The sequence below is a fragment of the Pieris napi genome, chromosome 3, assembly GCF_905475465.1.
Source record: "Pieris napi chromosome 3, ilPieNapi1.2, whole genome shotgun sequence".
Classification (NCBI taxonomy): domain Eukaryota; kingdom Metazoa; phylum Arthropoda; class Insecta; order Lepidoptera; family Pieridae; genus Pieris; species Pieris napi.
The window spans coordinates 13064627-13092228 of record NC_062236.1 but is presented as its reverse complement, the minus strand read 5'-3'; the positions used below and the strand labels follow the sequence as shown (position 1 = coordinate 13092228).

General features: G+C 34.0%; 2 protein-coding genes across 2 annotated transcripts; one reads left to right on the top strand and one right to left on the bottom strand.

Moving 5' to 3' along the window:
- Positions 1 to 652: 652 nt before the first annotated feature.
- LOC125063823 (chymotrypsin-1-like) lies at positions 653 to 4213 on the top strand. The gene is made up of 5 exons (XM_047670472.1): positions 653 to 781; positions 1682 to 1841; positions 2759 to 3011; positions 3093 to 3260; positions 3533 to 4213. Exons 1-5 carry the CDS (start codon positions 736 to 738, stop codon positions 3677 to 3679), a joined length of 774 nt encoding a protein of 257 aa, XP_047526428.1. The 5' UTR covers positions 653 to 735; the 3' UTR covers positions 3680 to 4213.
- Positions 4214 to 6772: 2559 nt separating this feature from the next.
- LOC125063830 (phosrestin-2-like) lies at positions 6773 to 27060 on the bottom strand. Its single transcript, XM_047670480.1, has 10 exons — positions 27020 to 27060; positions 24827 to 24991; positions 20162 to 20282; positions 17519 to 17666; positions 15396 to 15543; positions 12988 to 13046; positions 12533 to 12596; positions 11117 to 11225; positions 8618 to 8759; positions 6773 to 8319 (listed from the first exon to the last, which is right to left on the bottom strand). Exons 1-10 carry the CDS (start codon positions 27049 to 27051, stop codon positions 7901 to 7903), a joined length of 1407 nt encoding a protein of 468 aa, XP_047526436.1. The 5' UTR covers positions 27052 to 27060; the 3' UTR covers positions 6773 to 7900.
- Positions 27061 to 27602: the final 542 nt, after the last annotated feature.

The window sequence follows — 27602 nt, the reverse complement described above, 5'->3', positions numbered from 1 at the left end:
TAAAAACAAAGACAAAATACAATGTTTAGTGTGACAAGCACTTAAAGGCAAAGACTTAAAAATATATAGAGATCATAACCTATTACAACACAACATAACATTACAAAAAAGAATACAATTACTAATCAAAGAAAAAATTCAAATTACAGAAAACTAAACAAAAATCCATTTAATAGTGTGAGGGGAGTAATTATGTAAATCCAGACCTAGCTCGTTTATAAGAATGCTTAATCTGGACATCGGTGAGCTTTGACCAAAACGCGTTCTACGGAAAGGAGGGACAAATGGAATAATGGGATGCCTGGGGTATCGAGATTCTTCGATTCCTGAGGCAATCAGTCAGATTATTGAATATCTTAACTGCAAACCACGAAAATCACCATGCAATACTTTTTTCAACAGACTTTTACAGACCCTGTATGATCAGAAATAGAAGTCTGATGATGCCTCGTGTGGGGAAAAAATTGGGGATTTTTTTTGCATATTTTCTGCATATTAACAGCGACAACTCTTGATGACAGATATAAACGCGAAAAGGAATTTTAACTTTTAATTAAAAATGACTAACGTCTACGATAACTTAAATTTTGCAAAAGAAAACAATTAAAACAAAACTATCGTTTTACGGAAATACTTAATTACATACAACATTTTAATTAGAAAATTTTGTATAAATACCGTCTGAAATCGATACCGAAGCATTCTCAAGACAATCATCACCAGGGGAGCAAAAACATGAAAAAGATCTTCCTATTTTTAGTCCTCATCGGAGTGACTGTGGGTGAGCCAACATATGTTAATTATTATGTATTCTTCACTTTGTTCCTTGTATGTCAATTGCATGAACTTTTAAGGACTCTTTGCGTTAAAAATATGAATTCTTCTTTAAGCCACAGCCAGCATTGGAATACTTGGCGTTGACATATCGAACGACGTTCAGTTTCGCGGTCACTTGGAGGGAAAGGCTAAATTAGCCTCCAAAAAGCTTGGTGTGCTCAGCAAGGCGAGGCGGTACTTCACTCCGGGCCACCGCATGCAACTATATAAAGCGCAAATTCGGCCCCACATGGAGTACTGCTCTCACCTCTGGGCGGGGGCTCCCCAGTACCAGCTCCTTCCACTTGACCGTATACAACGTAGAGCGGTTCGAATCGTCGACGACCAATCCCTCTCCGAGCGGCTTGATCCTTTGGCATTGCGTAGAGATGTGGGGTCACTCTGCATCTTCTACCGCATTTACCATGGAGAGTGTTCAGAGGAGTTGTTCGAATTAATACCTGCAGCTGAGTTTCATCATCGGACGTCGAGACAATACGAAATTCCACCCGTATCACCTCGACGTCCGCCGTTCCACAACTGAGAGTTTTTCAAGGCAGTTTTTGCCGTCACCACCACTATGTGGAACCAGCTGCCCACTGAAGTATTTCCGAACCAATTCGACTGAGGGTCCTTCAAGAAAAGAGCGTACCAATTCTTGAAAGGCTGGCAACGCACTCGTGAGCCCTCTGGCAGGAGAGTGTCCATGGGCGGCGGTATCACTTAACATCAGGTGAGCCTCCTGCCCGTTTGCCCCCCGTTCTATAAAAAAAAAATGAATTGTTGATACACAGTGTATAATGTATATAGCACTAGGTGGCTGACATAATTGCAAAAGTCGGCGTAATGTTTATATTTTTTTAAGGCAAAAGTGATATAGAACCAACAATCCTTCGCGGTCAGGATGCACCCGAAGGATTAGCTAAGTGGGGAGCGTCTATAAGATCCGACTATTGGCAACACATTTGCGGCGCTAGTATCCTAAATGAAAGATGGCTTTTAACTGCTGCTCACTGCATGAACAGGTAAATGGGAAAACGCCATTATCAAACTTAAGCATTACTCTCCTAAGTTCTGGGTCAAGAATCGGCAATTTTAATGCTACAGCAATTGATGTTGGTACTTAATCGCTTGTGGTGTATAGATACAATGAATTCGCATTCCAGATTGCGTTCAAAATAGAAAAAGGAGTAAGGAGTTACCTCAATTTTAATATACAAAATTATTAACAAATTAATTCATACAAATCTATCCTTTACACAAAAATCTGATACAAAATATTCATTAAGAAATATTGATACATTATGTTTAATACAACCAAGGACTAATTACGGAAAACTTAATATTATGTATCAAGGCGCACAAATATTTAATACATTGCCACCCAGATTAAAAGAAATAAAACCTTTTTACAAATTTAAAATCTTTTAAAAGTACATATAATTAACAACATACTTATAAAATAACAAAAATAAAAATAACCATATCCTATATCTGTGTCGTACAATCGTAAAAGTTTAATATGAATTAATGGAATAATTAATGTATTTACAAAACATCAAAAAGGCTATTCTAGCATTTACTTATGTCTGCGAACGAGCGTCTTAGAAATTATTACTATTCATTGTCACATAATGCCTGTTGTAACATCGATGCGACCTACCTGCACTTTTGTAACAAATATGGTACATATTGTTAGAAACTAATATTTTTATTTTATATAGTGTAATTTCAAAAAATTTCATAACACGATGTAGGTACATAACTAACTAACTCTAAATTTTCTCGCTAAGTAAATGTAATTCTTTGAGAAATAAAGTATCTCTGAACCTAAAAAGGAGTAAATTTATTAAAGCAGAAACTCTTGATCTAATATACTGCATATTGTTCTTTGAAATTCATTAAAGTTATTCGTAATTTTGGAAATATACCCCCTTTTCAGTTACTGGCTATATCTACCGACGTTGAGCGTGGTGGTCGGTACCAACCAACTTCGATCGGGAGGTCAAAGATACAACCTTCAGACGTACATACTTCACGAGGATTACGACCCTACGACTCAGGAAAACGACCTGTGTTTATTAAAAACAACTACACCAATCGTTTACAACGATAAAGTTCAACCAGCCGTAATGCCAACCCAGGAAACGCCACCCGGCTCAAACCTCATGTTGACTGGATGGGGAGAAATGGGAGTGAGTTGCAAATTTAATTGTTATTTTTTTTCAATTCCAGGGCAACATAAAATTAAAATGTATTAACGAAACATATTTCAGACCGATGGCGATATTCCGGACAATCTGCAAATGTTAAACTTCACATCTATAGGCACCCAGGAATGCGATCAAAAATACAAGGAATTCTACGGAAAACGTGGAACGTCTTTCCCCATCACTGACAAACAGCTCTGTGTGACTGCCAAGAAAGGAACCGGAGGATGTAAGGTAATAAAGCAGGATTAAAATTAACTAAAGAAAGCTTAATCCTTCTTTTTTGGATGATGAGATAAGATGAATTAAAACGGAAAACGATGACGCGTTCTGTTAAATTGTAATTGGTCAACAGGATCTTAAGTTTAACACGCATTGACACGTGACATGACATTTCATTCCATTTGCCCAATCACAACCAAACGCACCTCTTCATCACTTATTTCCCTTTTCATCGACAGAATATTCTCTGTAGATCAAAATTAAATAGCATTGTTTATTTGCAGGGAGACTCTGGTGGTCCCATCGTCAGAGATTTATCCTTAGTTGGTGTCATGTCTGTTGATGTTGTACCCTGCGGGTATGGTGTACCAGAAGTGTCGACTAATGTGATCAAATACATTCCTTGGATCAAGCTTTATACAGGATTGTAAATTTCATTATTTTAGATAAGCTTTAATGACATCATTAATATAGTGCGTGAGCCTGTTTATACAGCCTATTTTTAATGACATTGTTAAATTACGGTAGGCTGTACTCACGCAGTTTTTGAGCCTTAAAATAACAGAAATTTGTGGATTTAGTACCTACTGATTACATACATCAGCACAATGTTCTAAAAATAGGAGAATATGTTATAATCCTATGGAATGTAATTAAAATAAATCACTAGCGAAATGGCATAGCTTTTTGTCAGTTCTCGGCCTAGATTTAAGAACTGTTATTAAACAAGAGTAATTTAATTTTTTTAAAGTTCACACATGTACAAAAGTTAACAGAATTCTTAAAGTAATAATTGTTTAAATTCAAACAGTTGTTCATATATTGTTTGTGGAGTAAAGCCATTATTATTGTTTAGCGGCCAAAATTAATAATGTATCCTCAATTTATGATTATAACCAATCTTGGACTGATTCATATCTAAAGACCGATCTCCAATCTGCATGCCAATAAACATTTCTGCTATCCGATTGTTTATTTGATAAAAGATTGACAGCAATCTTTTGCGAGATCCTTCCCTCTCGACCGCGTTTCGTTCAATGTTGTGTTCAAGCATACCAAAAGTTTGCTGTTTTTGGAACGAAATAAAATAAGTAAGACTTAGGGTCTGTTTCACAATGTATGGATAAAGAAGCAAATAGCTATGCAACGTTTTTGTTTGTTTTTTTGTTACGAACAAATAAAGTTACAAAATTCTATAGAAAAACATAGAACCTTAACCTTTTTGTTGGTCATTTAATATTACTTGTAACGAAACGGGCTGTCATTTTCTTATGGTATTTTTGTTTCTTAGGTTATCGAGTATTTTAGTACATATTATTACAAATATTAATTTTCTCTGAGTAGTTTGTGTATGTTGTTTTTGTGATTCGAGGTTGGTTCTTTAACTTAAAAAAATGTCTACGCAAAAACGAGAAAGAATTTTTCAATTTCAGCCGGGAAGAAGTTGACCTTCTAACTTCGCTTGTTGCTGACCATAAAAATATATTAGAAAATAAAAAGAGTGACTCAGTCACCTGGCAGGAGACAGAGCAGTGCTGGAAGACGCTGGAGGCGCTGTTTAATAGCACAAGTGGGGTAAACTTTCGCAGTGCTAAAGCTTAAAGAGGGCTACAAGAAAAAAGTCTGCCTTGATACATGCTGAAACATATCGTACAGGAGGTGGTCCTAGTGCTGCTACTCCTCTTACTCCCTATCGAGGAAAAAGTCAAAGACATGATATTGTTGTCTGTCGAAGGAATTGAAAGTCAATTGAAAGGAAGAGCTTCTAAATAAGAGAGAGCAATGGGCATTTAAAGAGGAAGAAAGAGAGCATAAAAGAGAATTATGGGCCATAGAAAAACATATATTGTTAAATAAATTAGAAAAATAATAGATTTTGTGCCTGGAGCGAGGATGTATTGTAATAAAATTTGTATTTTTATTTATATAAAAGCATTGAATTTTTATTTAATTTATCTCAAAAATGTTGTAATTTATAAAATATTATAGGAATAAAGCAAAATAATCACTTATAAGATTACTTCGCACACTTGCATTTCCCACGTTGTCAATTGCGCTTTGATCAATATCATCAGCTGGTTCATCTACTTGTTGCAGTAGTTCAAAATGTTCATCTCGCATATCAATAGCAATATTGTGCAACACTGCACATGCCACTATCACGGCTTGTACACGAGATACTTGAAGCAAAACCTTTTTTGACAAACTGATTTTGGGGAACCGATTTATTCCAAACACCATAATATGTCCTTTCCACCACATTTCTGCTTCGTATTTGAGATTCGTTATAAAGATGTTCTGCTGGAGTCTTGAGGTTTTGAAGTGGAGTTAGTAGGTAGTATCTATAGTAACAAATATTTTTGGTTGTAGCTAATATTTAAAAAAAAGTTACAAAAGTTGATGAAAAGATGAAACCTGCAAGAAGTCATATATGATAGACATCACTTTGTGTAAAAGTGTCTCCAAAGCTTCTTTTGTTAACCTATATCTAAATGTGAATTCGGCGTCATTCAGGCTCTGGATATAATTAATTCTTGTCTTCTTATGTCTTCGCACAGAAGTACGTTGTCTTCTTCCAGCTTCAGAATTACTATCCCAATCGGATAATTGCATTTAAACTTCCAAATCACTATCACTAGAACTGGACGATGACGAAGATGAATAAATTTTCCCAATGAATATTAAGTTAGGTCGCAATCCCAAACCCAAATCATACCAGTTTCACCGATAGCAATCCGAGATTGATTTGGCCAATCGAAGCAACTGTCAAAATGGACAGATAGGTTGTTGGCATGAGTAAACATTCATTTTCATACAGAGGGCAATCTTCAATCTCTTATCCGCCCTCTGAACGATTAGTTGAATAATTAGATTGGTATCTCAGTCCATGTATTGAATATTGGCATGCTTTTCTTTAGAAACAGTTACAGTTTATTCAAATTAGTGCAGACAAGCTTAATTGTTATTAAAAGCTGGCCCTGTATAGATACAGTTTTCTCACTCGTAGTAGTGAATATGTTAAAGCATTTAACTGAACATTATCGCACACTTAGCGTCGTTCTTTCAACGATTACATATTATAAGATAAGTTTTATTTAGATCCGATCAGAAACTAAATACTTTAAACTAAATACTTTAATCAGGTAACTAATAGGGTAATAGATGATTAGGAGAGTTTTATTGATAGATAGTATAACTAAAGTAAATAGATAAAATAATATAAAGGTCTATTTTGATTGCGGCTGTTCTTCATATAATATTTAAAAAAAATACAATTTGTTGTTTATTATTGAGAACCTTAATACATTTTTTTTATATTTACAAATATCTAACTAACTAACTTGCAAAACATTTTAGGTTATATATTTCTTTTTATGTGCCTGATATAAATTAAGTCAATTATTATCAAACATAATATAAGGATTCTTAAAGAAATTTTATAAACAACTACTAAAACGATAGTAACAGTATATTTTTTTTTTGAATGGAATGTAGCTGTTGGCCTTAAGGGCCTTTACAGCTCAGCTCGGGCTGTTTTGGCGAGCGTAGCTCGGCCAGAATGGGCGTTTTTCCCGCGACTAGCGCAAGGGCGTCTCCTGCGAGACTCGAACCTCGGCTTGGGCCGTCACGGGGTGGTCAATCAGGCGATTATTTATATATGACGTAAAATATGTATGAACATAATCTATTGAGACTTTCTAAGCGCAAGATTTTAACTTAGGACTGAATTCTTAATATAATTTAATAAGCGAAGAAGTTTCGACGATTTTTATCTGTATTGATTCCAAATAATAATTCTCTTATTCAAATTTTTTTACTATACTATAATACAATACAATATCAATTTCTAAGTATATATATAAATGAAAAGTATTTATATATATACAGTACCTACAGTTTTGTGATTTTAGGCTAAATTGTAGATAATTGTTGATAAAATTATCTAATAAACCATAATATCTAAGTTACGCTTTTAATAACTTTGGTTAACGAATGTTTTGTTAAGTTGCTATTCAAACTATTTCTTTGTACTTTCTACAGGTGTGGAAAATTTACGATTCGAAATTTTTAAGATGTTTGCCATATTTGAACTTGTTTTTCAGTTTAAGTCCAATACTATATACAAATTTTAAAGGACGCAACCCCGTAAATCGGTTCCCAAATTGCAAAATTTATGCGCCGTGTATAAAAAAAACGACTACAATATTTTTCTTAAATCTACAATACTTATTATACTAAAATAACTTAAGCCTATGATTGACTTTCGTTTCGTCTTTCAAATTTTTCAAAAGCTTTGGATCAATATAATTTTTCTATATAGTTTTCAATATTTTAAACATTGAATGGAATGAGTTCTTTTAGAAGTGAATCAAAATCGAATTTTGTTACCCAGTAGAACAATAAAATTTTGTCGCATTAAACAGCACAATATATTAACTGCTTCTATCAATACAACAGACAGCTTTTTTCAAATTCTCTGCAAAACTACCTTTCATTTGTGATTTGGACCTCATTACACGACTTAAACTAATTCAGTACATTCGATTCAACTTTAATTATTTCATCGGATCACGTATCTGGGCCGGGATATTTATCTATGAAATCTAATTCTTCATTATTAAATTTGACAATCGACGTTTCTCACTATCCAGTCACATTTTGGTCTTTTGATTCTCAATATTTACCAGCACATCCGCAATGCATCTAGTATTATCTGGCGATGGTTCATCCTCTTCATGAATTATTTCTTTGTTGCTGTTCTGGTTGTATTTTGCTTCTGTTTTCTCTTCTTTACCTTTTAGAATCATTTTATGGGCTGCTTCTTCTGTTACGCTATCATTTGGGGTTTCATTGATGCAGGAGTGGGTTAGAGTGAACGGTAGTTTGACGAAAACATCACCCGTTTCGCCCATTTCGCTAAGTGATAACTTAACTTTCACATAGTAGGACACGTGAATAGCGAACTCGTTAAGCTCATCTTTAGATTCGGGGTTACATAGAACAGTTGATGCTAGAGTTGCGCCAGGTTTTGTATATGAATCCTGGAGTGCTATCCAATTGTTGATGACTCCTGTAATGTGTAAACTGATATCATCATCATAATATCAAGATATTGTCTAGTTTGTATCTGATACAATACTTAAATGGTAGCAGATTAATGTAGGTCAATTTATTTGTTAATTATTAACTCATTTTCAGGTTTTAATCAATAAATAATATTTTTTTTATTAAAAAGCTCATCAAAAACGGTATGGAAGGTATGAAAGCAGTGCTGTATTAGGATATTATCACTCATCTATCCTTAAACGACCTTCGCCGACTTCATCCGAGCCAACCACATGAAGTCGCGTTGTATTAGAGCAACTTACCTCTGTGAGGTTTCAGTAAATACAAATTATTTTGGGTTTTCCCAGGAAGAATAAATTGGCCAGATTCTTCTAGGAATGCCACTATATTTTTGAACTTCCCATTTGAGTACATGCAAACGTCCATATGCTGTATGACTAGGATCTGAAACTAATTGGTTAGAAAACTCAGTAGAGGGAATAAGCTTCAACGAAATTTAAAAAACTTATTATTCATTCTTTTTTTATTATTATTATTTTGTGTGTTTCTGTGTGTATGTTTCGTTAGTAATAAATTTTATGTCTATGTCTTTGTATATTACTATATAGAACCAACACTCGCACTATACAAAACCTAATAATTAGGATTGCACAATAAATAAAAATGAATTAGCAGTCAAATTTCATTTACTTTATCTCACCCCGTCGGTAAATACAATGGAAAGTAAATATCAATCGCTTGTTTGTTAAAGTTTCCTATTTTGTAAACAAACTTAATTGCTTAAACGATTCGTGTTGACGGGCATTAAGACTTATCTTTGACGTTCTTGATATATTTGACGGCCTTATAGGGTAACACGGCCAAAACTTTTGTCAAAATATGCATATTACTAAATGATAGATTGTTGGAATAAACGTATAGTAGACCATTAGTGTAAGTATCTAATTGATTGATTTTTCCTTACACCATGACAGATTTGGTATTATTTAGTCTGGCTATAAACACTGGCTGTTACAATTAAAAATAAACAAAATGTTACATTTGAATTTGGAATCTGTCGTTTCTATATGAGTTTTCTCATTTTGGCACCAAACATTGTACAATATTTTGCGATATTAAAATGGAGTGGGGTGATAAAGAGAACCGAACCGCTGTGATTGCATTACACAAAGTAGGTATGGAGCCAAATGCAATTTATTGTTTATGCGTATTACGCTTGTGAAGTATTTGTGTACCGTGATATTAATAGGTACAATGAGACCTCTTCTGTTTGTCACAGAAAAAGATCCGGCCGTCCACATAGTGTTCGTATGAAAAAGGTGGTCAAAGCAGTAAGGGAAAGAATTCCAAGAAATCCTATCCGAAAGCCAAAGAATTTATCTCGGGAGATGAAGATAGCACCATGTCGCATATTTTAAAAGATGATTTAGAACTTTAAGCCTATAAGAGACGTACTGGTCATTTCTTAACTGATAATTATTTAAAAAAGAATAGGATTGTCAAATCGAAACAAGTTGTTGCGGTACGCAAAGGGAGGTCACAGAAAAAATTTGAGCAACATTTTAACAAACAAAATTACCGTATTTATGCTCAAAGCTCTAAGGAAGCTTCCCAATTCGTCGACAAAGTGCAAAGTGGGCACTATCCGACTTCAGTTATGGTTTGGTGGGGTATAGCTATGAAGGACTTACTGAGTCATACTTTTGTGAGAACGGTATCAAAACATAGGCATAAGTGTATCAAGATACCATTCTTGAGAAGATAGTGAAGCCCCTTAACAACACCATGTTCAATAAGCAAGGATCATCCTTCCAGCAAGACTCAGCTTTGGGTCATAAAACTCGGTCTACGCAGTCTTGGTTGGAAACGAACGTTTCGGACTTTATCAGAACTGAAGACTGGTCGTCGTCTATTCCCGATCTTAATCCGCTGGATTATGTTAGTTTTAGAGAGTACGGCTTGCTCTAAACGCCATGATAATTTGGAGTCCCTAAAAAAATCCGTAGGATTGCCATTTTGACCGTGAATTTATGAATGAAATATGAAATTATTTACAAAAAATTAAATATGTAACGGTTTGATGAATGTAATATTTTTTAGCGTAAATACAATTTGACAGAATGGCACTGTTTTTAAGTGACGTTTACGTTCTACGATGAGTGAATGTTTTTTTTTATTATGAACTAAATAAATAATATTAAAATAACTCATTATTACTTAAACAGTTTAGTCATTTTGTATGATATAAAGTAGAAAGCCACGCAACCTTGTCTTGCAAATGAAACTCTTTATGAAGTGCATAAAGCCTTCATGACTCAGAGGTCTAGATTCTTTAGCTAATCAATACGTTGAAAGTTGAACGCATCTAACGCTGAACAATAATTTCAGTTTGCAACGCACAACGTTCATTAAAAGGAAAGTCTTAAAAAAATTGATGATTTTATAGCTTTAGTGTACGCTAGTTCAACAAATAATAAAAGAATACTAACCTACCCGGTGATAACTAAAGAATGGTCATACAAAAGTATAATTCAAGAAACCTTAAAGCTTACTGATGATCTTATCCTAAATAAACAAGGCTAGGTAAATATTATTTAATATTTTTTAAAATAGCAGTAATAATAAATAATAAGCCTTTATCCACATCTTATTGACACACATTATATAAAATTAAATATATATACAATTTTATTACTCTTATTACTTCATATTTTTCAACCCTATTTAATTTCTAGCCGTCGTCATCTAATTTTATTAATAAAATAGAAAAGCAGCTTAAAATTATAAATGTGTAAATAAACCTTTATCCGTCTCATAACTGTTGGCGAGTGGTTTGTGATCAGTACGCTGACATTTAATTTTTCGCCGTGGAAATATGTCGCCTTGTCGAGCCACGCTTCCAGTTTCGCCCTGGAAACATTGGAATATTACAATATTTCAGTTCTAGGTGTCATGCATTTACCGAACACGACATAATGTCGCTTAGAAATCAACGTGCCGCCCCAATTGATTTTACTTTATTTAAACACTCAATCTTACGGCGAAACAAGTAAAGAAGATCACCTACTTGTTAATAAAAAAGAAAAATGGTCAAGAAATAGATTCAGAAAAACAAGGTCAAAAGTTGAAAAATATACACAGTGAGACTACTTACTACTTTTTGATTGATTTCAAAACGGGCAGCACTTCTGACCCCACAAATTTTAGACCCATATCTGTGCTGTGAGTAAAATCTTTGAAAAAATTATTCTTGACCAATTATTGATACATTTTAGTAATAATAAACTTATGCATAGCCAGCATGGTTTTACAAGAGGTCGCTCCACAGCCGGTGCTGGCATTTAATTAATTTCCAAGATTTTAAATTCTTGGGAAAATTCTCGTAATGCCATTGGAGTTTTTTGCGATTTATAAAAGGCTTTTGACCGTGTCCATCACGAAATCCTTATCAAAAAACTTCAACACTATGGCATTGGCGAAAAAGCACCAAATCTTATGGAATCATACCTGAGCGATAGAATTCAAAAGGTAAATGTAAATGGAGCTATATCACAGGGATTCTCTGTTACTATGAGAGTACCGCAAGGCTCCAATATAGAGAACTAAACTATCCGAAAATTATAAGTAAAATGTTATTTTGAAAGACAAGTAAGAACCAAGAAAGATTTTTTTATAAAATAGGAGGTAAATGGGCAGGAGGCTCTATTATTGTTTGTATAATTGCTTTTGGTCACTTGATTGTCTTTAATATGTGATTCTCTAAAACACATTACATTTGTGTGGTAATTTTTCAAATAAATAGTTTAATGGAGTAACAATCACGACTTTTTTTATAATAATATGGTAGTATTACTAAACTGTTATGAGAGAAAGTCACATTTAAAATAAACTAATGTCTAATGCATAAAAATGTGCCTAAATTATCACGTTTTTCAATAATAATAATTCGTCAGTTGACACGTTTACGAGCCAAGGCTCTTCAGTAATATAAGCATAGCAATTCAATTTAAAAATAATATCCTCTATTATTTGAAGCATCCCGTTGACTCAGAAATTGTCTTAGTTAAATTAATGTATTAATATATACTTTTTATATGAATAAGGTTAGATTTAAAGTGACAATCGATGTATGATCCTATGAATATAATAATTACTTAAGTCTTTCGTAACTTCACTATCCACATATATGACGTAATATATGACGTATTAATATTCACCTGCCGTGAGAAAGTAGAAAAGGCTTTTCGATCGTGACGCGAGGTGGCGGTGGGTCCTCGAACTCTGAAAATATTTTGAAATTATTCACTGGAGAATTCGTTATGAACTTCTTTGATGAATTCCTCATTAGCTAATGAACCATGTATTTGTATTTCTTATACCTTAAAAGTATGAATTTTAGAAGGAGAAGATTTAGAGTAGGTACCTATAGATATTAAAGTTTTCTTTACTTTCTTCATACTCTTCAATGGGACATGACTAATTAAATTAATTAAGTTTACATAAATCTAACCCGCCGTTAACATGTCATCCCACCAAATGTCGAGTTCCATGTTTGCCTAAGTGACTGCCTTTTATGGCTGACTACCCTCCACTTATAAAAAAGTTACGTTAATTTAAATTAAAGCTTGTGAAGTCCATTGAATGTGTTTGTCGGAGTTGAATCTCAACTTACCGATTTCCTCTTTCTGTCGACTGCTTTGGTCCGGTTGCAATTTTGTTTTTCCTTTAAGTCTGTAAAAGTGCAGAACATTTTTAATTAAGTTTTAAATGTTTATATGTTCAAAGATACTCTTAGAGAGCATACAAAGAAAAGTCAGTTAAATGAAAACAGATTTAATGTTATTCAATACATATTTAATCATTTTTAAAAAGTTTATTTTAGTACAAGAACTAAGTAAGATTGACGACTCAATGGTCTAGTGGTTAGTACCCCTGACTGCGAATCCATGGGTCCCGGGTACGATCCCCGGCTGAGACGAACATCGATGTGATGAGCATTTGGTGATGTGCTTAGGTCTTGGGTGTTTAAATATGTATTAAATGTCTATCTATCTATAATATGTATGTATATCCGTTGCCTAGTACCCATAACACAAGCTTCACCAGCTTAGCATGGGACTAGGTCAATTGGTGTGAATTGTCTTAAAAAAAAAAGTCTTTATAAATACAGTGTAAACTCTTTATAACGAATTTCAAGGGACAGAGCATTACTTTTTTGTTATAGAGAGTTTTACGGAGAAGAGAAAAAAACCAAATATAACCAATTACAATAATATCTAATTTTATTACTATCAATAGGTAAAATATTCTAAATACATATTCTGTTAACTTTGCCTGACGTAATACACGATATTTGACGATGGTGCGTTTAGTAACTGAGACCAAACTGAGAACTGCGGGTACCTCGGCATAGTCAAAGTCGCCTCGGTATAATTTTTGTGATTAAAAATAGAATAAGTGGATAAAAAAGTTCAATAAAGGAATTATGAAAAGCTAAGCTATCGCCTACAATATAATATATAATGTAGAAGCAAGCAAAGATATATGTTTATACTTAGATATTGCATTAAGCGGAAGGAGAATACATAGGAGTGGAGCAAAGATGAGAAATGTTGCAAAAACGGGAATATCACCTTATTGTAAAATTATGTGTGACAGTCTGACTTTTTTTGAGAAAAGCGATCATCATCATAATATGTCTATCTTTTCAGCGTTACTCGCAGAAACCATAATATTAAAACTATAATGCATTATTTTTGATTAATTTGATAATAATAAACGGTTAGATCAAAAGTTCAGTCACAAAAGTTTTTTTTTTCAATATTACTTTTCGTACTTTTTAAAACTTTGTGCCACGTGCCACTTGAAGCTGAGTTATAAACGGTAATATTATGAAAAGAAGACCCTAAGGCCCTTTCTCCACTGCTCCGGTCCGGCAAACGTTAATTACCGATCCGATTTAGAAACTCACAACAGTACTTACTACTACGTATTTCTTGACTACTCCGACATTCGGTTTTTAACGATCCGATTTGCTAGATCTTAACGCGATATTTTATCGGTCTGTAGTGATCGACAGTGATGCCAACTTGGGTGTTTTCCCCTCAAATTTAGGGGGAAACAAGATGTCCAAGGGTTTTTTCAGTGGGTACATTTATTTAGGGGAATTTTGATTCTATACAATTTATATTAAGCTTCAAACGCAATCAACAAACTAAACCAAATATAAACGCCAAGCCTGGCTACAGCTTAAATATCGAAAAACAATAATTTAATACGAACGAATAATGGCTAAATAATGTATGAAAAGAAAATAACGAAAAGGCAAAAAATTGTCTGCGAAGAAACGTTAAGAAAAACTGAATTCGAAGAAAGAAGAAATAAATAAAAAATAAGAATCGTTTCATCTCATTGTTATTATAATTAGCCGAGGTATTTTAATAATAATGCGTTACGTCCGTTGGGACGGGGTGCCTTATACTGATCGATTATTGTCGGATATAGTGGAGAGTGGATATTTTTCTCATGACTCATTCCGGTTTCCGACGCCGGACCGGAGCAGTGGAGAAAGGGCCTTAGTCCGAATTTCAAAGTAACGAAGAAACGTGACTCCATACAATAAAATGTATTGTATTTTTATTCAATCTATTTAAAAACATGGCGTTACCATTTTTCTACAATGTATCTTATCGTGTCACAAATTGAACGGGGCCATTTTAGGCTAACATCATGGCATTTGATGTTTATATTGATGCATGTCTTACAGTATAGCGTACGCTCTCATCTTAAATTACTTAGTGAAAAATACCCAGCGTACAGACGGTGGCAAAAATATTTTAAACAGCCGTCGGTGTGTCGCATCTTCATCTATTAATGTTTAGAACATCCACGTGCTCACGTGTACAACGTAGTACATAACAATGTATGTCAATTTTCTTTAGGTTATATTATTTTTGTTCTGGTGGTGGCTTTTAATACACCGATAATTTTAACATCTGATCTATACCTGTATACTTGATGTCTGTTTCGTTGCCTTGCAAAATAAAATAATCAAATGTGATTTTGGACAATATAGTATACCCGATTACGTTGTGATGTGCCAGCGCGCTCTGGGCGTGTGCGGTGTGGGGAGGCAAAACAGGTGGCTGGGGTCTACCTTGACCTTGAAACACTCGTATTCCCATACGGACTGTATTACGATGGGAAATTTTGTCATGTTTTTGATTAGCTGAAAATAAAATCGTATTAAAGTGCGTGGCCATGCATGGAATGGAATTTATTATAACATTTTTGACTCTGTAAATGTTTATAATTTTTTTTTTTGAGGTTATACTTCTTTTGGCGCGATGGAGAAAAATGATAAGAGTGAATTTTACGATGCGCGCGCACACCGACACCTAAATTCTGCATCGTTAAGTTAGTTCTAGGTGGCATGAAAGTCGATGGTAACAGTACAATTAAACAGTGTGAATAAATAAATATGTTTTATTATTTATTAGTATATCTATATATATTGAATATTAGTGATAAAACTGATTTGAATAAACGCTTTTGAGTGCATTTATAGATTTGAGATTAATTGTCGGTATGTATAATTTTAATTATTGCTTCTGTTGATTCCAAATTTGTTGTTCCAAAGAAGTATAACTTCTCACGCGTGTACATAAGTACACACACTCTTTTTTTAATTATATATCCTACCCATCAATACAAAACTAATTCAACAGTTCAAAATCAATCCTCTTTTCTAATTCGAAATATTTTTGTGATAATAGAGCCTTTATTAAAAACGCTATAACACCTATACCTAGTCATTTACATTTGAACTCATAATTATAATTAATATGTAGTAAAATTGTCTATTAGTGATTTGGACATAAATTATATACCTAAATGGGAGTAGAACGGAAAATATTTTTTTGAAGAATTAACTAAATTAAATTAAATTATCCATTAATATTCTTTATCAACTGAATTTTGTAAACAGTTCATAATATTCGTTTTATGTCACCTAGATTTTGTATTTTAGAATTTAAGGCTTTTGTTCGGCAGAGATGAAAGAGCCTCTGGGATTTTATTAAAGAAGAGTATCCCTTTTCCCAAAAAAGAATTACTAACTTTAGATAGACTAGTACGGGGAAATTGCAGCCTGCGTTTGTTCCGTGTATTAACATTGTGCGTATGTTCTATTCTAGTAAAATTATCACTATTTTTGTATACATGCATAATATTTACATAAATATATTGCGAGGGAAATGTAAGTATATTAATTTCCTTAAATTTATCTCTAAGAGATTCCCTACATTTTAAATTATAGATTGCACGAATAGCCCTCTTCTGCAGGATGAAAATAGTTTCGACATCAGCAGCATGACCCCATAATAATAAGCCATAAGTCATTAAGCTATGAAAGTAACTAAAATAAACAAGTCTAGCTGTATCGACATCAGCTGTTAAGGCCGATTTACATTATCTTAGTGTTTAGGAGAGTGCTTTAGTACAACTTGAAAGGCAAGTTCTTTAGCGTAGCGTTTACTAAAGCAAGTAGCGTTTACAACTAAAGTACTATCCTAAAGCTCTCTCCTAAACACTAAGATAATGTAAATCGGCCTTTACTGAGCGAATTTTTTTAACCGCGTAGGCTGCAGAACTAAGTCTCTTCGCCAATCCGTTAATATGAGGGGACCACAGAAGATTTGAATCCATGGTGATTCCGAGAAATACAGTTGTATCATCCAGATTTAATTCCTCACCGTTTATAATTAGTCTAGTATCCATTTTGCACAAAATTTAATGCATTTTGTCTTTTTTGCATTAAGTAGAAGGTTATTCATACTAAACCAATGGACAATCGAAGATAGAGCATTGTTCTCATCGTCAAAATTTGTTATTTGTCGTTTGATTTTAAAAATCAAGGACGTGTCATCAGCAAACAAAACTATCTGATGTTTTCTCTCTACCATGAAAGGTAGATCATTTATATAAATGTTTCGTTGATATGTTTGTTTCGTTGTCGAATAAAAAGAGTGGCAGACAGTGTTTTGGCAGTTCTTTTAGAATGGCCTTTGATTTGAGAACTGGTAAATCAAAATTTAGAATAAATAATTTTATAGACATAAGTGTTAAATATTACCTCCATTGTAATTTTAATCATAATAAACAGTTCAAAGAAAAAAAAAACAAATTATTAATAATAATCTTACCTATATAAGCCCGAACTTCGTATGAGGTCCCCATATGGGGACCGTGGTATTGCTTAGTTGGCACTAATTGGATGCTAGGTGGCATTAGGTGGCTTAATTCCAAGTGGAACGGAAACGCATTGTCTCCTAAACGATTTATAAGTTCCTCCTGAGAAATATCACTTCAATATTAGAATCAATCGTGAGTAAAATGATAATTACATACATACATTTTCAACTTAGTTATCCATTATATAAACATTTCAAATGGAAAGAAAAATAAATGGAGGAAAAAAGTGGGTAGTGCAAACGTGTATTTGTACAAAAATAAAATAGTATTTCGGTTTGAACTTTATTACTTACGGTTCCAGTGATGAACTAGTATCCCACAGAACATTAATCGCTATTTTCTTAAATAATATCCTTTATTTAACTACATTGTATAATAACTTAAAGATTAATAATCACTTAATTAATTACCTTCACTTGAACTATTAATTTTTCACTGTCACCTTATTATGGAGGATCTTAAAAAGTCTTTAAGGGATGTATCCGAGATAGTGTCAAAATGGAAGAGTTTCAGTTTCAGCAGCGCCTTAATTCAACACAGAATAGGTCTCCCTCGCTGGAACAAACTCCACTACTAGGGAGTTTAAAACATTTCAAAGTTCTGTTCTCTTCTACCTGGCTCAAATGGCGATTCTATTAAGAGTGCATCATCCTGCTCATCAGCAGGAGATGCGCTGTAGGCGAAAGTGTCTGTTGCTGCATGGAGTTAATGAAGCAAAGGATGAAAGTATCCGTCCTGTTAAAGTGTCCTAATGTAACGGAGCAGTGCCTTACCCGTTGTCATCGAGTGGGAATAAGATCCAATGAGAAGCCTAGGCCTATATTAATAAAGCTTCGTGAGCATGCATAAGTGATATTTTAAGGATCTGAACTGCCAAAACTAGCCTAAAAGGCACAGGCATAACCTTATCTGAGTTCCTAGCTAAATCAAGGCAATTTCTATGACCTTCAAATCTACGTTTAATCAAGTCTCAATGATCTCCCGCAAGCCATACAATCTACTTAATATGAGCTGGCAAAGATAGTTGACTGGAATAAAAATTTTGGTTCCCTCTACAACTAAAACCTCACTGGCACAATATCTCCTCCTGCCATTGTTGGACTACGATTCTTGCTCCTCCGATTTAAACAAGGAATTGTTAAATAAATGGGATCGTCTCCAAAATTTCTGTATCCACTTTATATTCGGTCTAAAAAAGTACGACCATATCTCTGCATTCCGTAAGCGACTAGGTTGCGTACCCATTCATCAGCGACGTTATGCTCACGTTCTCTCTTTTATTGCATCCTGTTCAACCATAAAACTCCTTCCTATCTCAAAAACTATTTTAAATTTTTGGGATATAGCTATATCTTGCTGGGCTATAGCTTACGGTCTTCCGAAAACTATATCCTTGAAATGCCATCTCATAACTCCTCTTTTCTTGGCGAATCCTTTAATTTCTCTGCAGTTAGGCTATGGAATTCACTTCCCGTCCCTATTCGCTTAGCTCCTTATCTATCTTCCTTTAAATTTCTACTCTACAAATATCACTTGTCCACGTCGTATTCCTAACTCAAACTTATTAATTGAAAAAATTTTACTAAACATTTCCTTAATAGTTTTAAATTCCAATTTAACTACCATTTTATGAAAACATTCATTGCGCATGTAAGAAAAAATTATGTATTATGTTTATTAATTATTTATAAATTATTTATTATTTATATGAGTGAAACTTATTTTAATTCCTTTCAAAATTTTAAATTAAATATATAGAAACCAAACTTGGTTGAGACACGCGTTTAGACGCTGTTTATATATTTTCCAATATCTAATGAAGAAATTGAGGTGTTACAAGATCAACTAGTTTCTCGAAAATTTAAATAAATAAAAAAAATGTAAATTCTTCCAGTTAATTTTTCAAACAAACTTTAACATTCAACCTTGGCCTTGGCCTGGACGTTTTCGGGGTAATAGGGGTTATTTTAAAACATTTTGGAAAATCGAGTAGCCTTTTTTCATCGTTTTTCTATAGAAAAGAACGATTTATCAACCGATGTCAATGGATAAAACATTTCAATCCTGTACTAATTAGTTTGAAATACGCTACGATTTCCTTTAATACGTAGATTAAAAGACGAGTAGAAAAAGTTTCGGGCTCCGTTTAAATTGATTGATCGTAGCCTCCATATTACATTAATAATTGACATCCTTATTTTTTACTTTTCAGTATAGATTTTTTGGAGTTAGTTCTTTGACTGTTTAAATAAAACGTCAATATCACCAGCAGAGTTTTAACTATATTTAAAAAATTAAAGATAAAATTTGTTAAGCAATCAAAAACGCTTATTTTTATACTACCAATGTTTTTTTTTTAATTTACATAAATCCATTACACATAAAAAACTTCCCTAGGTTAATTTTGACCGGAGAAAAATGTCATCTTTTTGAAGTAAAATTTAAATCTGATTTTCTTACATCTTTACACATTGTTTTGTGCCAATAAAACTACATCAAAAGTGCAAAGTAGTGTGCTAAAGATAATTGTTATTGTTATTTGACTAGACTACCAACAATTCAGGACTACTACTACTAAAAAGGAAAGCAATTACCTGAAATGCTGAAGTCGGTTGCTTGTCGTGATTGCAATCCACAGGCCAGATCTGAGTGAGACTCATTATTGCTTCATTCCAAGATTTGATTCCCATTACTTCTTCGTCGTCGCGACCGTATCTGTTGATTAATAACACAGGGGAACTATATAATATATATATAATTATATATATATATTTATATGTATACAGTATACACCTATCAGACATATTTTTGTACTAGTCACATTTAAACTTCAGATCAATCAAGCTGTTTTTTTTAGATTTTTGTGTAACATTATCCACGACGAAAAATATCTATGAAAATGTGATATTTCAAGATTATAATAATTATATATAAAAATTATACAACTAATTTATTAATTTGAATCACTTTATGATTGAAAACAAATGGCGTTTCTTTTAACTTATTTGGAGAAGCATGGTGTCCGCAGGATGTACACGAATAGTGCATTTACAGAAATACATGCGCATTTTTTATAATTTTTTTTCAAATGTATATTCCAAATTTTAACCACACCTCACCCTTATGAAACACATTAAATTACAATTTTAATTAAATATAACAGGACAAACGGACATGAGGCTCATCTGATGTTAAGTGATGCCGCCGCCCATGGACACTCACACCACCAGAATGCTGGCAAGTGCGTTGCCTGCCTTTTCTAGAAAGACCCTATGTCGAAATTGTTCGGAAATATTTCAGTGGGCAGCCGATTCCACATAGTCGGGATACGCGGCAAAAACTGCCTCTAGAATCGCTCAGTTGTGGTACGACGGACGTCGAGGTGATATGCTATAGATGCTATACGTATATAGTATACTGCCTTGACGTCCGATAGTGAAACTCAGCTGCAGGTATTAATCCGAACAACTCCTCTGAACACTCTTAAGGGTAAAGGAGGAGTTTTTAACCCATGAAACCCACTTTTCTATTTGCTCTTAACATTAGCTCATACTGCGAAGGAAACTGACATCTTTAAGTATTTATGAAGATATTAATATTTTACACCTTACCAAAGAGGGAAGAATATATGAAGAAGTGAAAACTTTGTCTTTGTTTAGCAGTCGATTTTTTTTTAAATTTTAAGTATTAATTGTCGGTTGTTTAAGGTTTAATTAATGTTTTTTTGTGTCTTTGTCTACTAATGTATGTAATTATTTTTTCTGTTTCATTTATTTTGTTTAATGTAATCTGTTTTGGCTTTGTGTATTATCTACGTGTTTTCTTCTATAATTTGGAAATGTGCTGTAAGATTATAAATAGATAAATAAATATTCAACTCAGTACGAACGTAGGTAAGTAGATAAACAGAACGTAGATAAGCAGAAACAGTAGATAAACCACTCCTTATATGGAAATTGTATTCGTGTTTACAACAAACTCCCAAGCGAAATTAGAGAATTATCACTAAATAAATTCAAAGCCCTCGTTAAACGAAAATTAATCAACAAAGCTTTTTATAAATTTGAGGACTACTTAAATGATCCTAATCCTTGGGATTGATTTGCTCCAGTTCAATCAATTTGTATGACAATACTTGGCGATTAAAAAGAGTGGCGGAAAGTTTCTTGCCAGTTCTTCTTACCCGCTCTACGCCCTTGACTTGCGAACTGGTAGTAAATGTAAATTTACAATCAATTTAACTTCTTTCTGACAATACATAAGTGTACTAATTGTTTACCTACATGAATAAATATATTTTGAGTTTGAGTTTGTAGGCAAAAAGCTTTTGGTTTCTGTTATGAATTCTACAAAATGTGTTAGGTATACGTTAGAAAGTTAATCTATTTGCTCACTGCGAAAAACACCTTTAAAAGGTTTTTGCGGTATTAATGTGTATGTATTATTTATAATTGTGTAAATGCACGTCACTAAAACACATTCACTGAGTGTTATTTAATCTACCGACTAGTTTCCTCAATAAGTGGATTACACAGCTTTTATACTCAAGTACAACCCTAATTTTCCGACTAAAGATGGAAATTTTAATTTATTTCTTATAATTAATCACATAACTAATCGATGGTTCGTTTTGATTAGGACGCATTGGTATTTTAGTATTGACATTTTGTATGAAGAAAACAAATCTAATTATCAATTTTAAAATATTGAACCGCCCTAATGAACCGATCGCATGACATCTAAATTGGAAAATAGGTCCTTCAAACGGGAAATTGCTGAGGGAACTCGAGCCTTCTTGTCTCTTGCCAAAGCTGTCCAAAGGAATTTCTGTCAGCCCTCCATTCCACCACTGCACAGGGAGGATGAGTCACTGGTCCATACCGCGTAGGAGAAGGCCGATCTTCTAGGCGGGCTCTTTGCGTCGAACTCCGCTTTGGATGACCAAGGGAAGGAACCACCGACATTAGTGCGGTGTGATAATGCCTGAAGTTATATTCCGGCATCGTGCTATCCGCAAAGCTTTATCCTCCTTGGACATCCATAAGTCGAGCGGGCCTGAAGGCATCCCCCCCAATTGTGCTGCGTACTTGTCCTAACGCGCCTTTTCTGGTACCTGTACTTGCTCGGCACTGTCCCGAAGTGCTGGAAGACCGCTTCGATATATCCGATCCCTACCGCATCTCCTACCGCATGCGATTGCCATGGAGAGTGTTCAGAGGAGTTGTTCAAACTAAAACCTGCAGCTGAGTTTCATCATCGGACGTCAAGGCAGACTGAGTGATTCTTAAGGCAATTTCTGCCGCGCACCACCACGGACACTTTGTGGAACCAGCTGCCCACTGAAGTATTTCCAAACCAATTCGACTTAGGCCTCTTCAAGAAAAGAGCGTACCAATTCTTAAAAGGCCGGCAGTGCGCTTGCGAGCCTTCTGGTAGTGCGAGTGTCCATGGGCGGCGCTATTACTTAATGTCAGATGAGCCTCCTGCCCGTCTGCCTTCTGTATCATAAAAAAAATCTAAGTTCATTAATCTGTAGCCGGTGGGACATTAATTAATAAAGCAACACTTCGCTTTATTTTCTCAAATTAATACCTTATTTTTCGTAATAAGCCACAAATATGGAATAAGACTGTTTCCAGACTTGGCCCCTAACGAATTTTTCCTGAGAACAGAATCTCAAAAGAATGGTCGCTGGACAGAAATTTTTCTCTGATGAAGAGGTAATGGTCGAAACTGAGCCTTTTTTGAGGCTAAAGATAAATAGTACCTACTATAAAAATGGTATCGGAAAATTGTATGACCGTTATAATCGATGTATCGCTCTCGAAAACTATTGAATAATTACATCAAATTTTATTAAAAGAAAAGATTTTTTCGATTAGCATACGCACTTTTCAGTCCACCTAATAGATAGTGGGCAATAGTGATAACCGAGAGACTTTGACGTTACCCCTGTAAGCGCTCACGCAGGGTTGTAGTTGTCCCTCTGCCATTCTTCTGCGATTCTGTACTCACTTTTCGAACTCTCACAGCGGATTTCGCAACGAGTTCGAAAAGTGAGTTACAGAATCGCAAGGCTGATGTTACAATAAGCTGACCGCCTTTTGATTTTAGAGGCTTTTTACGCTGACTTATAGTTCCCTAAAAAGCGAACTTCAATCGACTTTTTATTAAAGTTTATTCAACATTCGTTTTTGTTAAGAAAATATCTGGGTTGTATGCCTATCATAACAGCTTAAATAAATATACATTTATCAATTTCAGAATTCATTCCCTACCATAAATTTTAGTTATGTATTTATAACTTTGTCTAAGTTTAAACTTAAATATTTGTCACAAATTAACTCGTCGCAAAGGTTTCAGCGATATCATAAATAGGTATCAATATAAAAAGAAAACCAGATTGTGTAAACTTATTGTTTCATATATCAGCAATATTCAGTTTTTGCTTATTCCTGTGAAACTGAACGCAACCACTTAACATTATGTAGTCTATATCTGTCAGTGTAGTCTGTGATAATAATTGTATCGTCCCTGTCTGTATTAAGAATTATAGCGGCCCGCATCATTGTCTAACTCAGCTGTTTTATTTATTTCTTTTTACTAACTTCCTCTCTAAAATAGTTTGTAACAATTCCTACATTATCACGTCCGCTTTTACTATTTTTACTTATTAGTTAAGTGGTCAACTAACGGCTTCCTAAGCCCCCTTTAACTCGCAAAAAAGTACTATTAATAATTAAATATTATAGGATGAAAGAAAGTTTACTAAATGTCTTAACTATTTGTTATTTTTTAACGAACGATTCTTAGTATGGCTTTAAACTAAGGAGCCATTGAACCTTTAAAATTCACTGTTAAATTATATGTATGACAATTTGGGAATTATAATGTTAATCTTGCTCAAAGGAGATCCTTACAAATGCGAAATTAGTTGTAGGCAGTTGAATTGAGTAAAATTTTACCCATTTGATGATTTTACACATTTTACTCCATAAAGTTTTAAGAGGCGACCGCGCCCGTGTGTTACGAATGTGTTTACACAGAAAACTTCAAGACACGGAAGTCTTTAATAGAACTAACTGCTAAATTTATTTTTATTTAATTGTTTAATTCAGAAAACAGGGTTCCATAACAATGTAAGCTAAAGCGTTATCTTTGTATTTCTTTATCCAGGTCGCTCCTGGCACCTGCGACCTCTGGTAATTCCAGAATAATGAAGGTGTTTCATTTCATATAAAATATTTGGTTAAACTTACCTAAAGGTCAGCGTAACTTGTGCGATTAGCTTCTTGTTTTCCAAATTGCCCGACTCCACGTGTAGAACGCCCTGTATTTTATCGATACTCCCTTTTTCCACCACAAAGTCACGTGACTCCAGGTACATTGTCAGCTTGTAGTTGGGCGATGACCTTTTGAACATCCTGTAAACAGTTAAATTAATAAAATTAATCTACGTTTAGAAGAAATAAATAGACGGCTTTGAGTGTTTCATAAATAAAACAACAAAAACTAAACGGTTGCATACAATGCAATACGAAATGTGTCCATGGTTACGCACTTTTTGACTATAAAGCAATAATATACACCAAACCTTTGTCGTGGTAAAATGGACCCAACTAAAAAAATAGAGTAGTTGAATAGGAAATAACCTTTAATTATTACTGCAGCGGACGGGGCGGGACGGCGACGCGGCATGATTTCTCGAGCATTTTGAAACAAGCTCTTTGAGCTTCCTTCCTATTCGCATTGGGAATGGCTCAAATCATACATCCAGTCCATACAGTCCAATGTTTGTACTTGCAGACAAAGCTGGCGTCACGTCGGGCGCGACGTCTCCCTTCTCGCTATCTGTTTGACTACTACAACGAATACCCATATACAACACAACGTGTAGCGTCAAGCTCACGCCCCGTTCGCGCCCTGTCTCGCCGTGCTTTTCTTGTATTACCGTTGGGCGCGACGGTGACGTGACGCGAAGGCTAATGGTCAAGCGCCGAGCGCGACGGCTCTGTGTGACATTTCCTATATTAAATAGAACATTACAATTCGCATCGCGTCGCCGTCCCGCCCCGTCCGCTGTTTGACCAAAACTTAAGATATTTCAATATATTAGTAGTAATATCATATATAATATCTAGTAATTGTAAAATGGTTAAATACAGAACAGTAACCTCCAGGTCCAGGTTTAAAATCAGAGGAGTTCAGGTGCCTGCCTCATTCAAATTCTTCACAATTTTTGCAAAATAAACACTTATTCAGAGCATGACATATTAACTGTTAAGTGCCTATCTGATACCTAATCCGTTGTTTTGCTAGTAATTTGTATTTAACTATTTATTTTATGATATAATATGTATATTTTAATTTTTTGTAACGTGTAATGCACGTTCGAGATGTTGATTTTTTTTATATAATAAGTCTAAAATACTTTTTACTCATTAGAAATTTTAAAGGAGATTTATACCTTCCGTTCTGTTACCGTTCGTTCGATTTCTGTATCTGTTTCTTGATTTAGTTCTTATGTCCAAAGCCGCAAAGAACTTGAATGATTTTAGATAAATATTTAATTACCACTGTTTGAATACACAAATTATTAGTACCATGTATTGATGCTATATACATTTTTGTCAATGGTCAATATTATAATAATTAAGAGAGAAATGTGTTTTCATTTTTAATCATATTAATAATAATTACATTATACTTAAGAGTCAAATTATCATCATTTAAATTATAGCGCCATTGACATTGGGCATATAGTGTGATCGCACGGACCAATAATTTTAAAGTAATTACCTACTGAAAATACCAAAGCTAGTTTAAATACTACTACTAGGACCACACAGTAACTATTATCTTCTTCTAAAATATGATTATATATCCACGTACATTGAACTTAGTAGAAGTTAGCACTCTTAAAACAGCGATGCCCCCTCAGTAAAATAATTTAAACAAAAAATAGAATATACTGTACTTAATAAGGTTTCACAATAAATTATTTATTGGAAAACTCGACTGAAGAAATCGTCCATTTTATTGGGGTAAGGAAGCCACTCCTTTGTGGGCCTTGAGATTTTTTTTTAGAACCAAAACGGTCAGGAGACATATATTAAATGATACCTATGGAAACTCTGAATGCCAAAGGTATCGCGAGTGCGTTGCCGACCTTTAATTATGTTTTAATAATGTTTACATAATAGCTCTTTTGGTAAGTGTATTGTTATGTTATAATAAATATTGTATTAATATTAAGTTTTGACTCATTCCTATTGTATTATATTTTAGTATCGCACTCTTTACTTTTTGGCAATTATTTTTTATTTGTTTTCTTTTATTTCCCTGGAAAAAATTGCTTAATAGCAATAAGGTGGTCGATTGCACTATGTTTTTTTACGTTTTCACTATTATATGTATAAGTAAATAAAGTCTAAGAAAATAAGACAGCATACCTTTCGGAGATCAAAGCGTTGTCTGAAGTCATCTTACGGTCAACCTGTAACAAAAAAATACAGTTATTATAAAAAAATACTGACAACACATTGCGCTTCCGCACACAATGCTATGTGAATTTTATTTTAACAGAGTTCCCTTTATGTTAAAAGTATTGTTGCATCTAAGTACTGGAAGACCATCCTGAAATCTCTTCCTACTATAAACCGGCTGGCCAGTTAGGGGTTGGATTGGTCTTCTATTCACATTGGGAAACACATTTCCTACCTCTTACCCTACAAATTCTTATAGAAGTTAAGTATTACTGACCACAAACTAGTTTAAAAGTTATATATATTAATAAATTAAATATTTAGCTAAAATTTTTAACCACAGACTAATAGAAGTAACCAAAATTATGACGATTAAACAACTATAAGTTTATGACACCTGTATCTTTATTTAAAAAAAACGACGGGTTGCACTCCGGGAGTGCCGACAGAAGTGAAAACTTGAATGTTAACGTTGTGCATTTTTGATATTTTGGAATGGTTAGGAAATAATTTTGCACGAATTGCTTTAATTATCAGTATAAAAGTACTA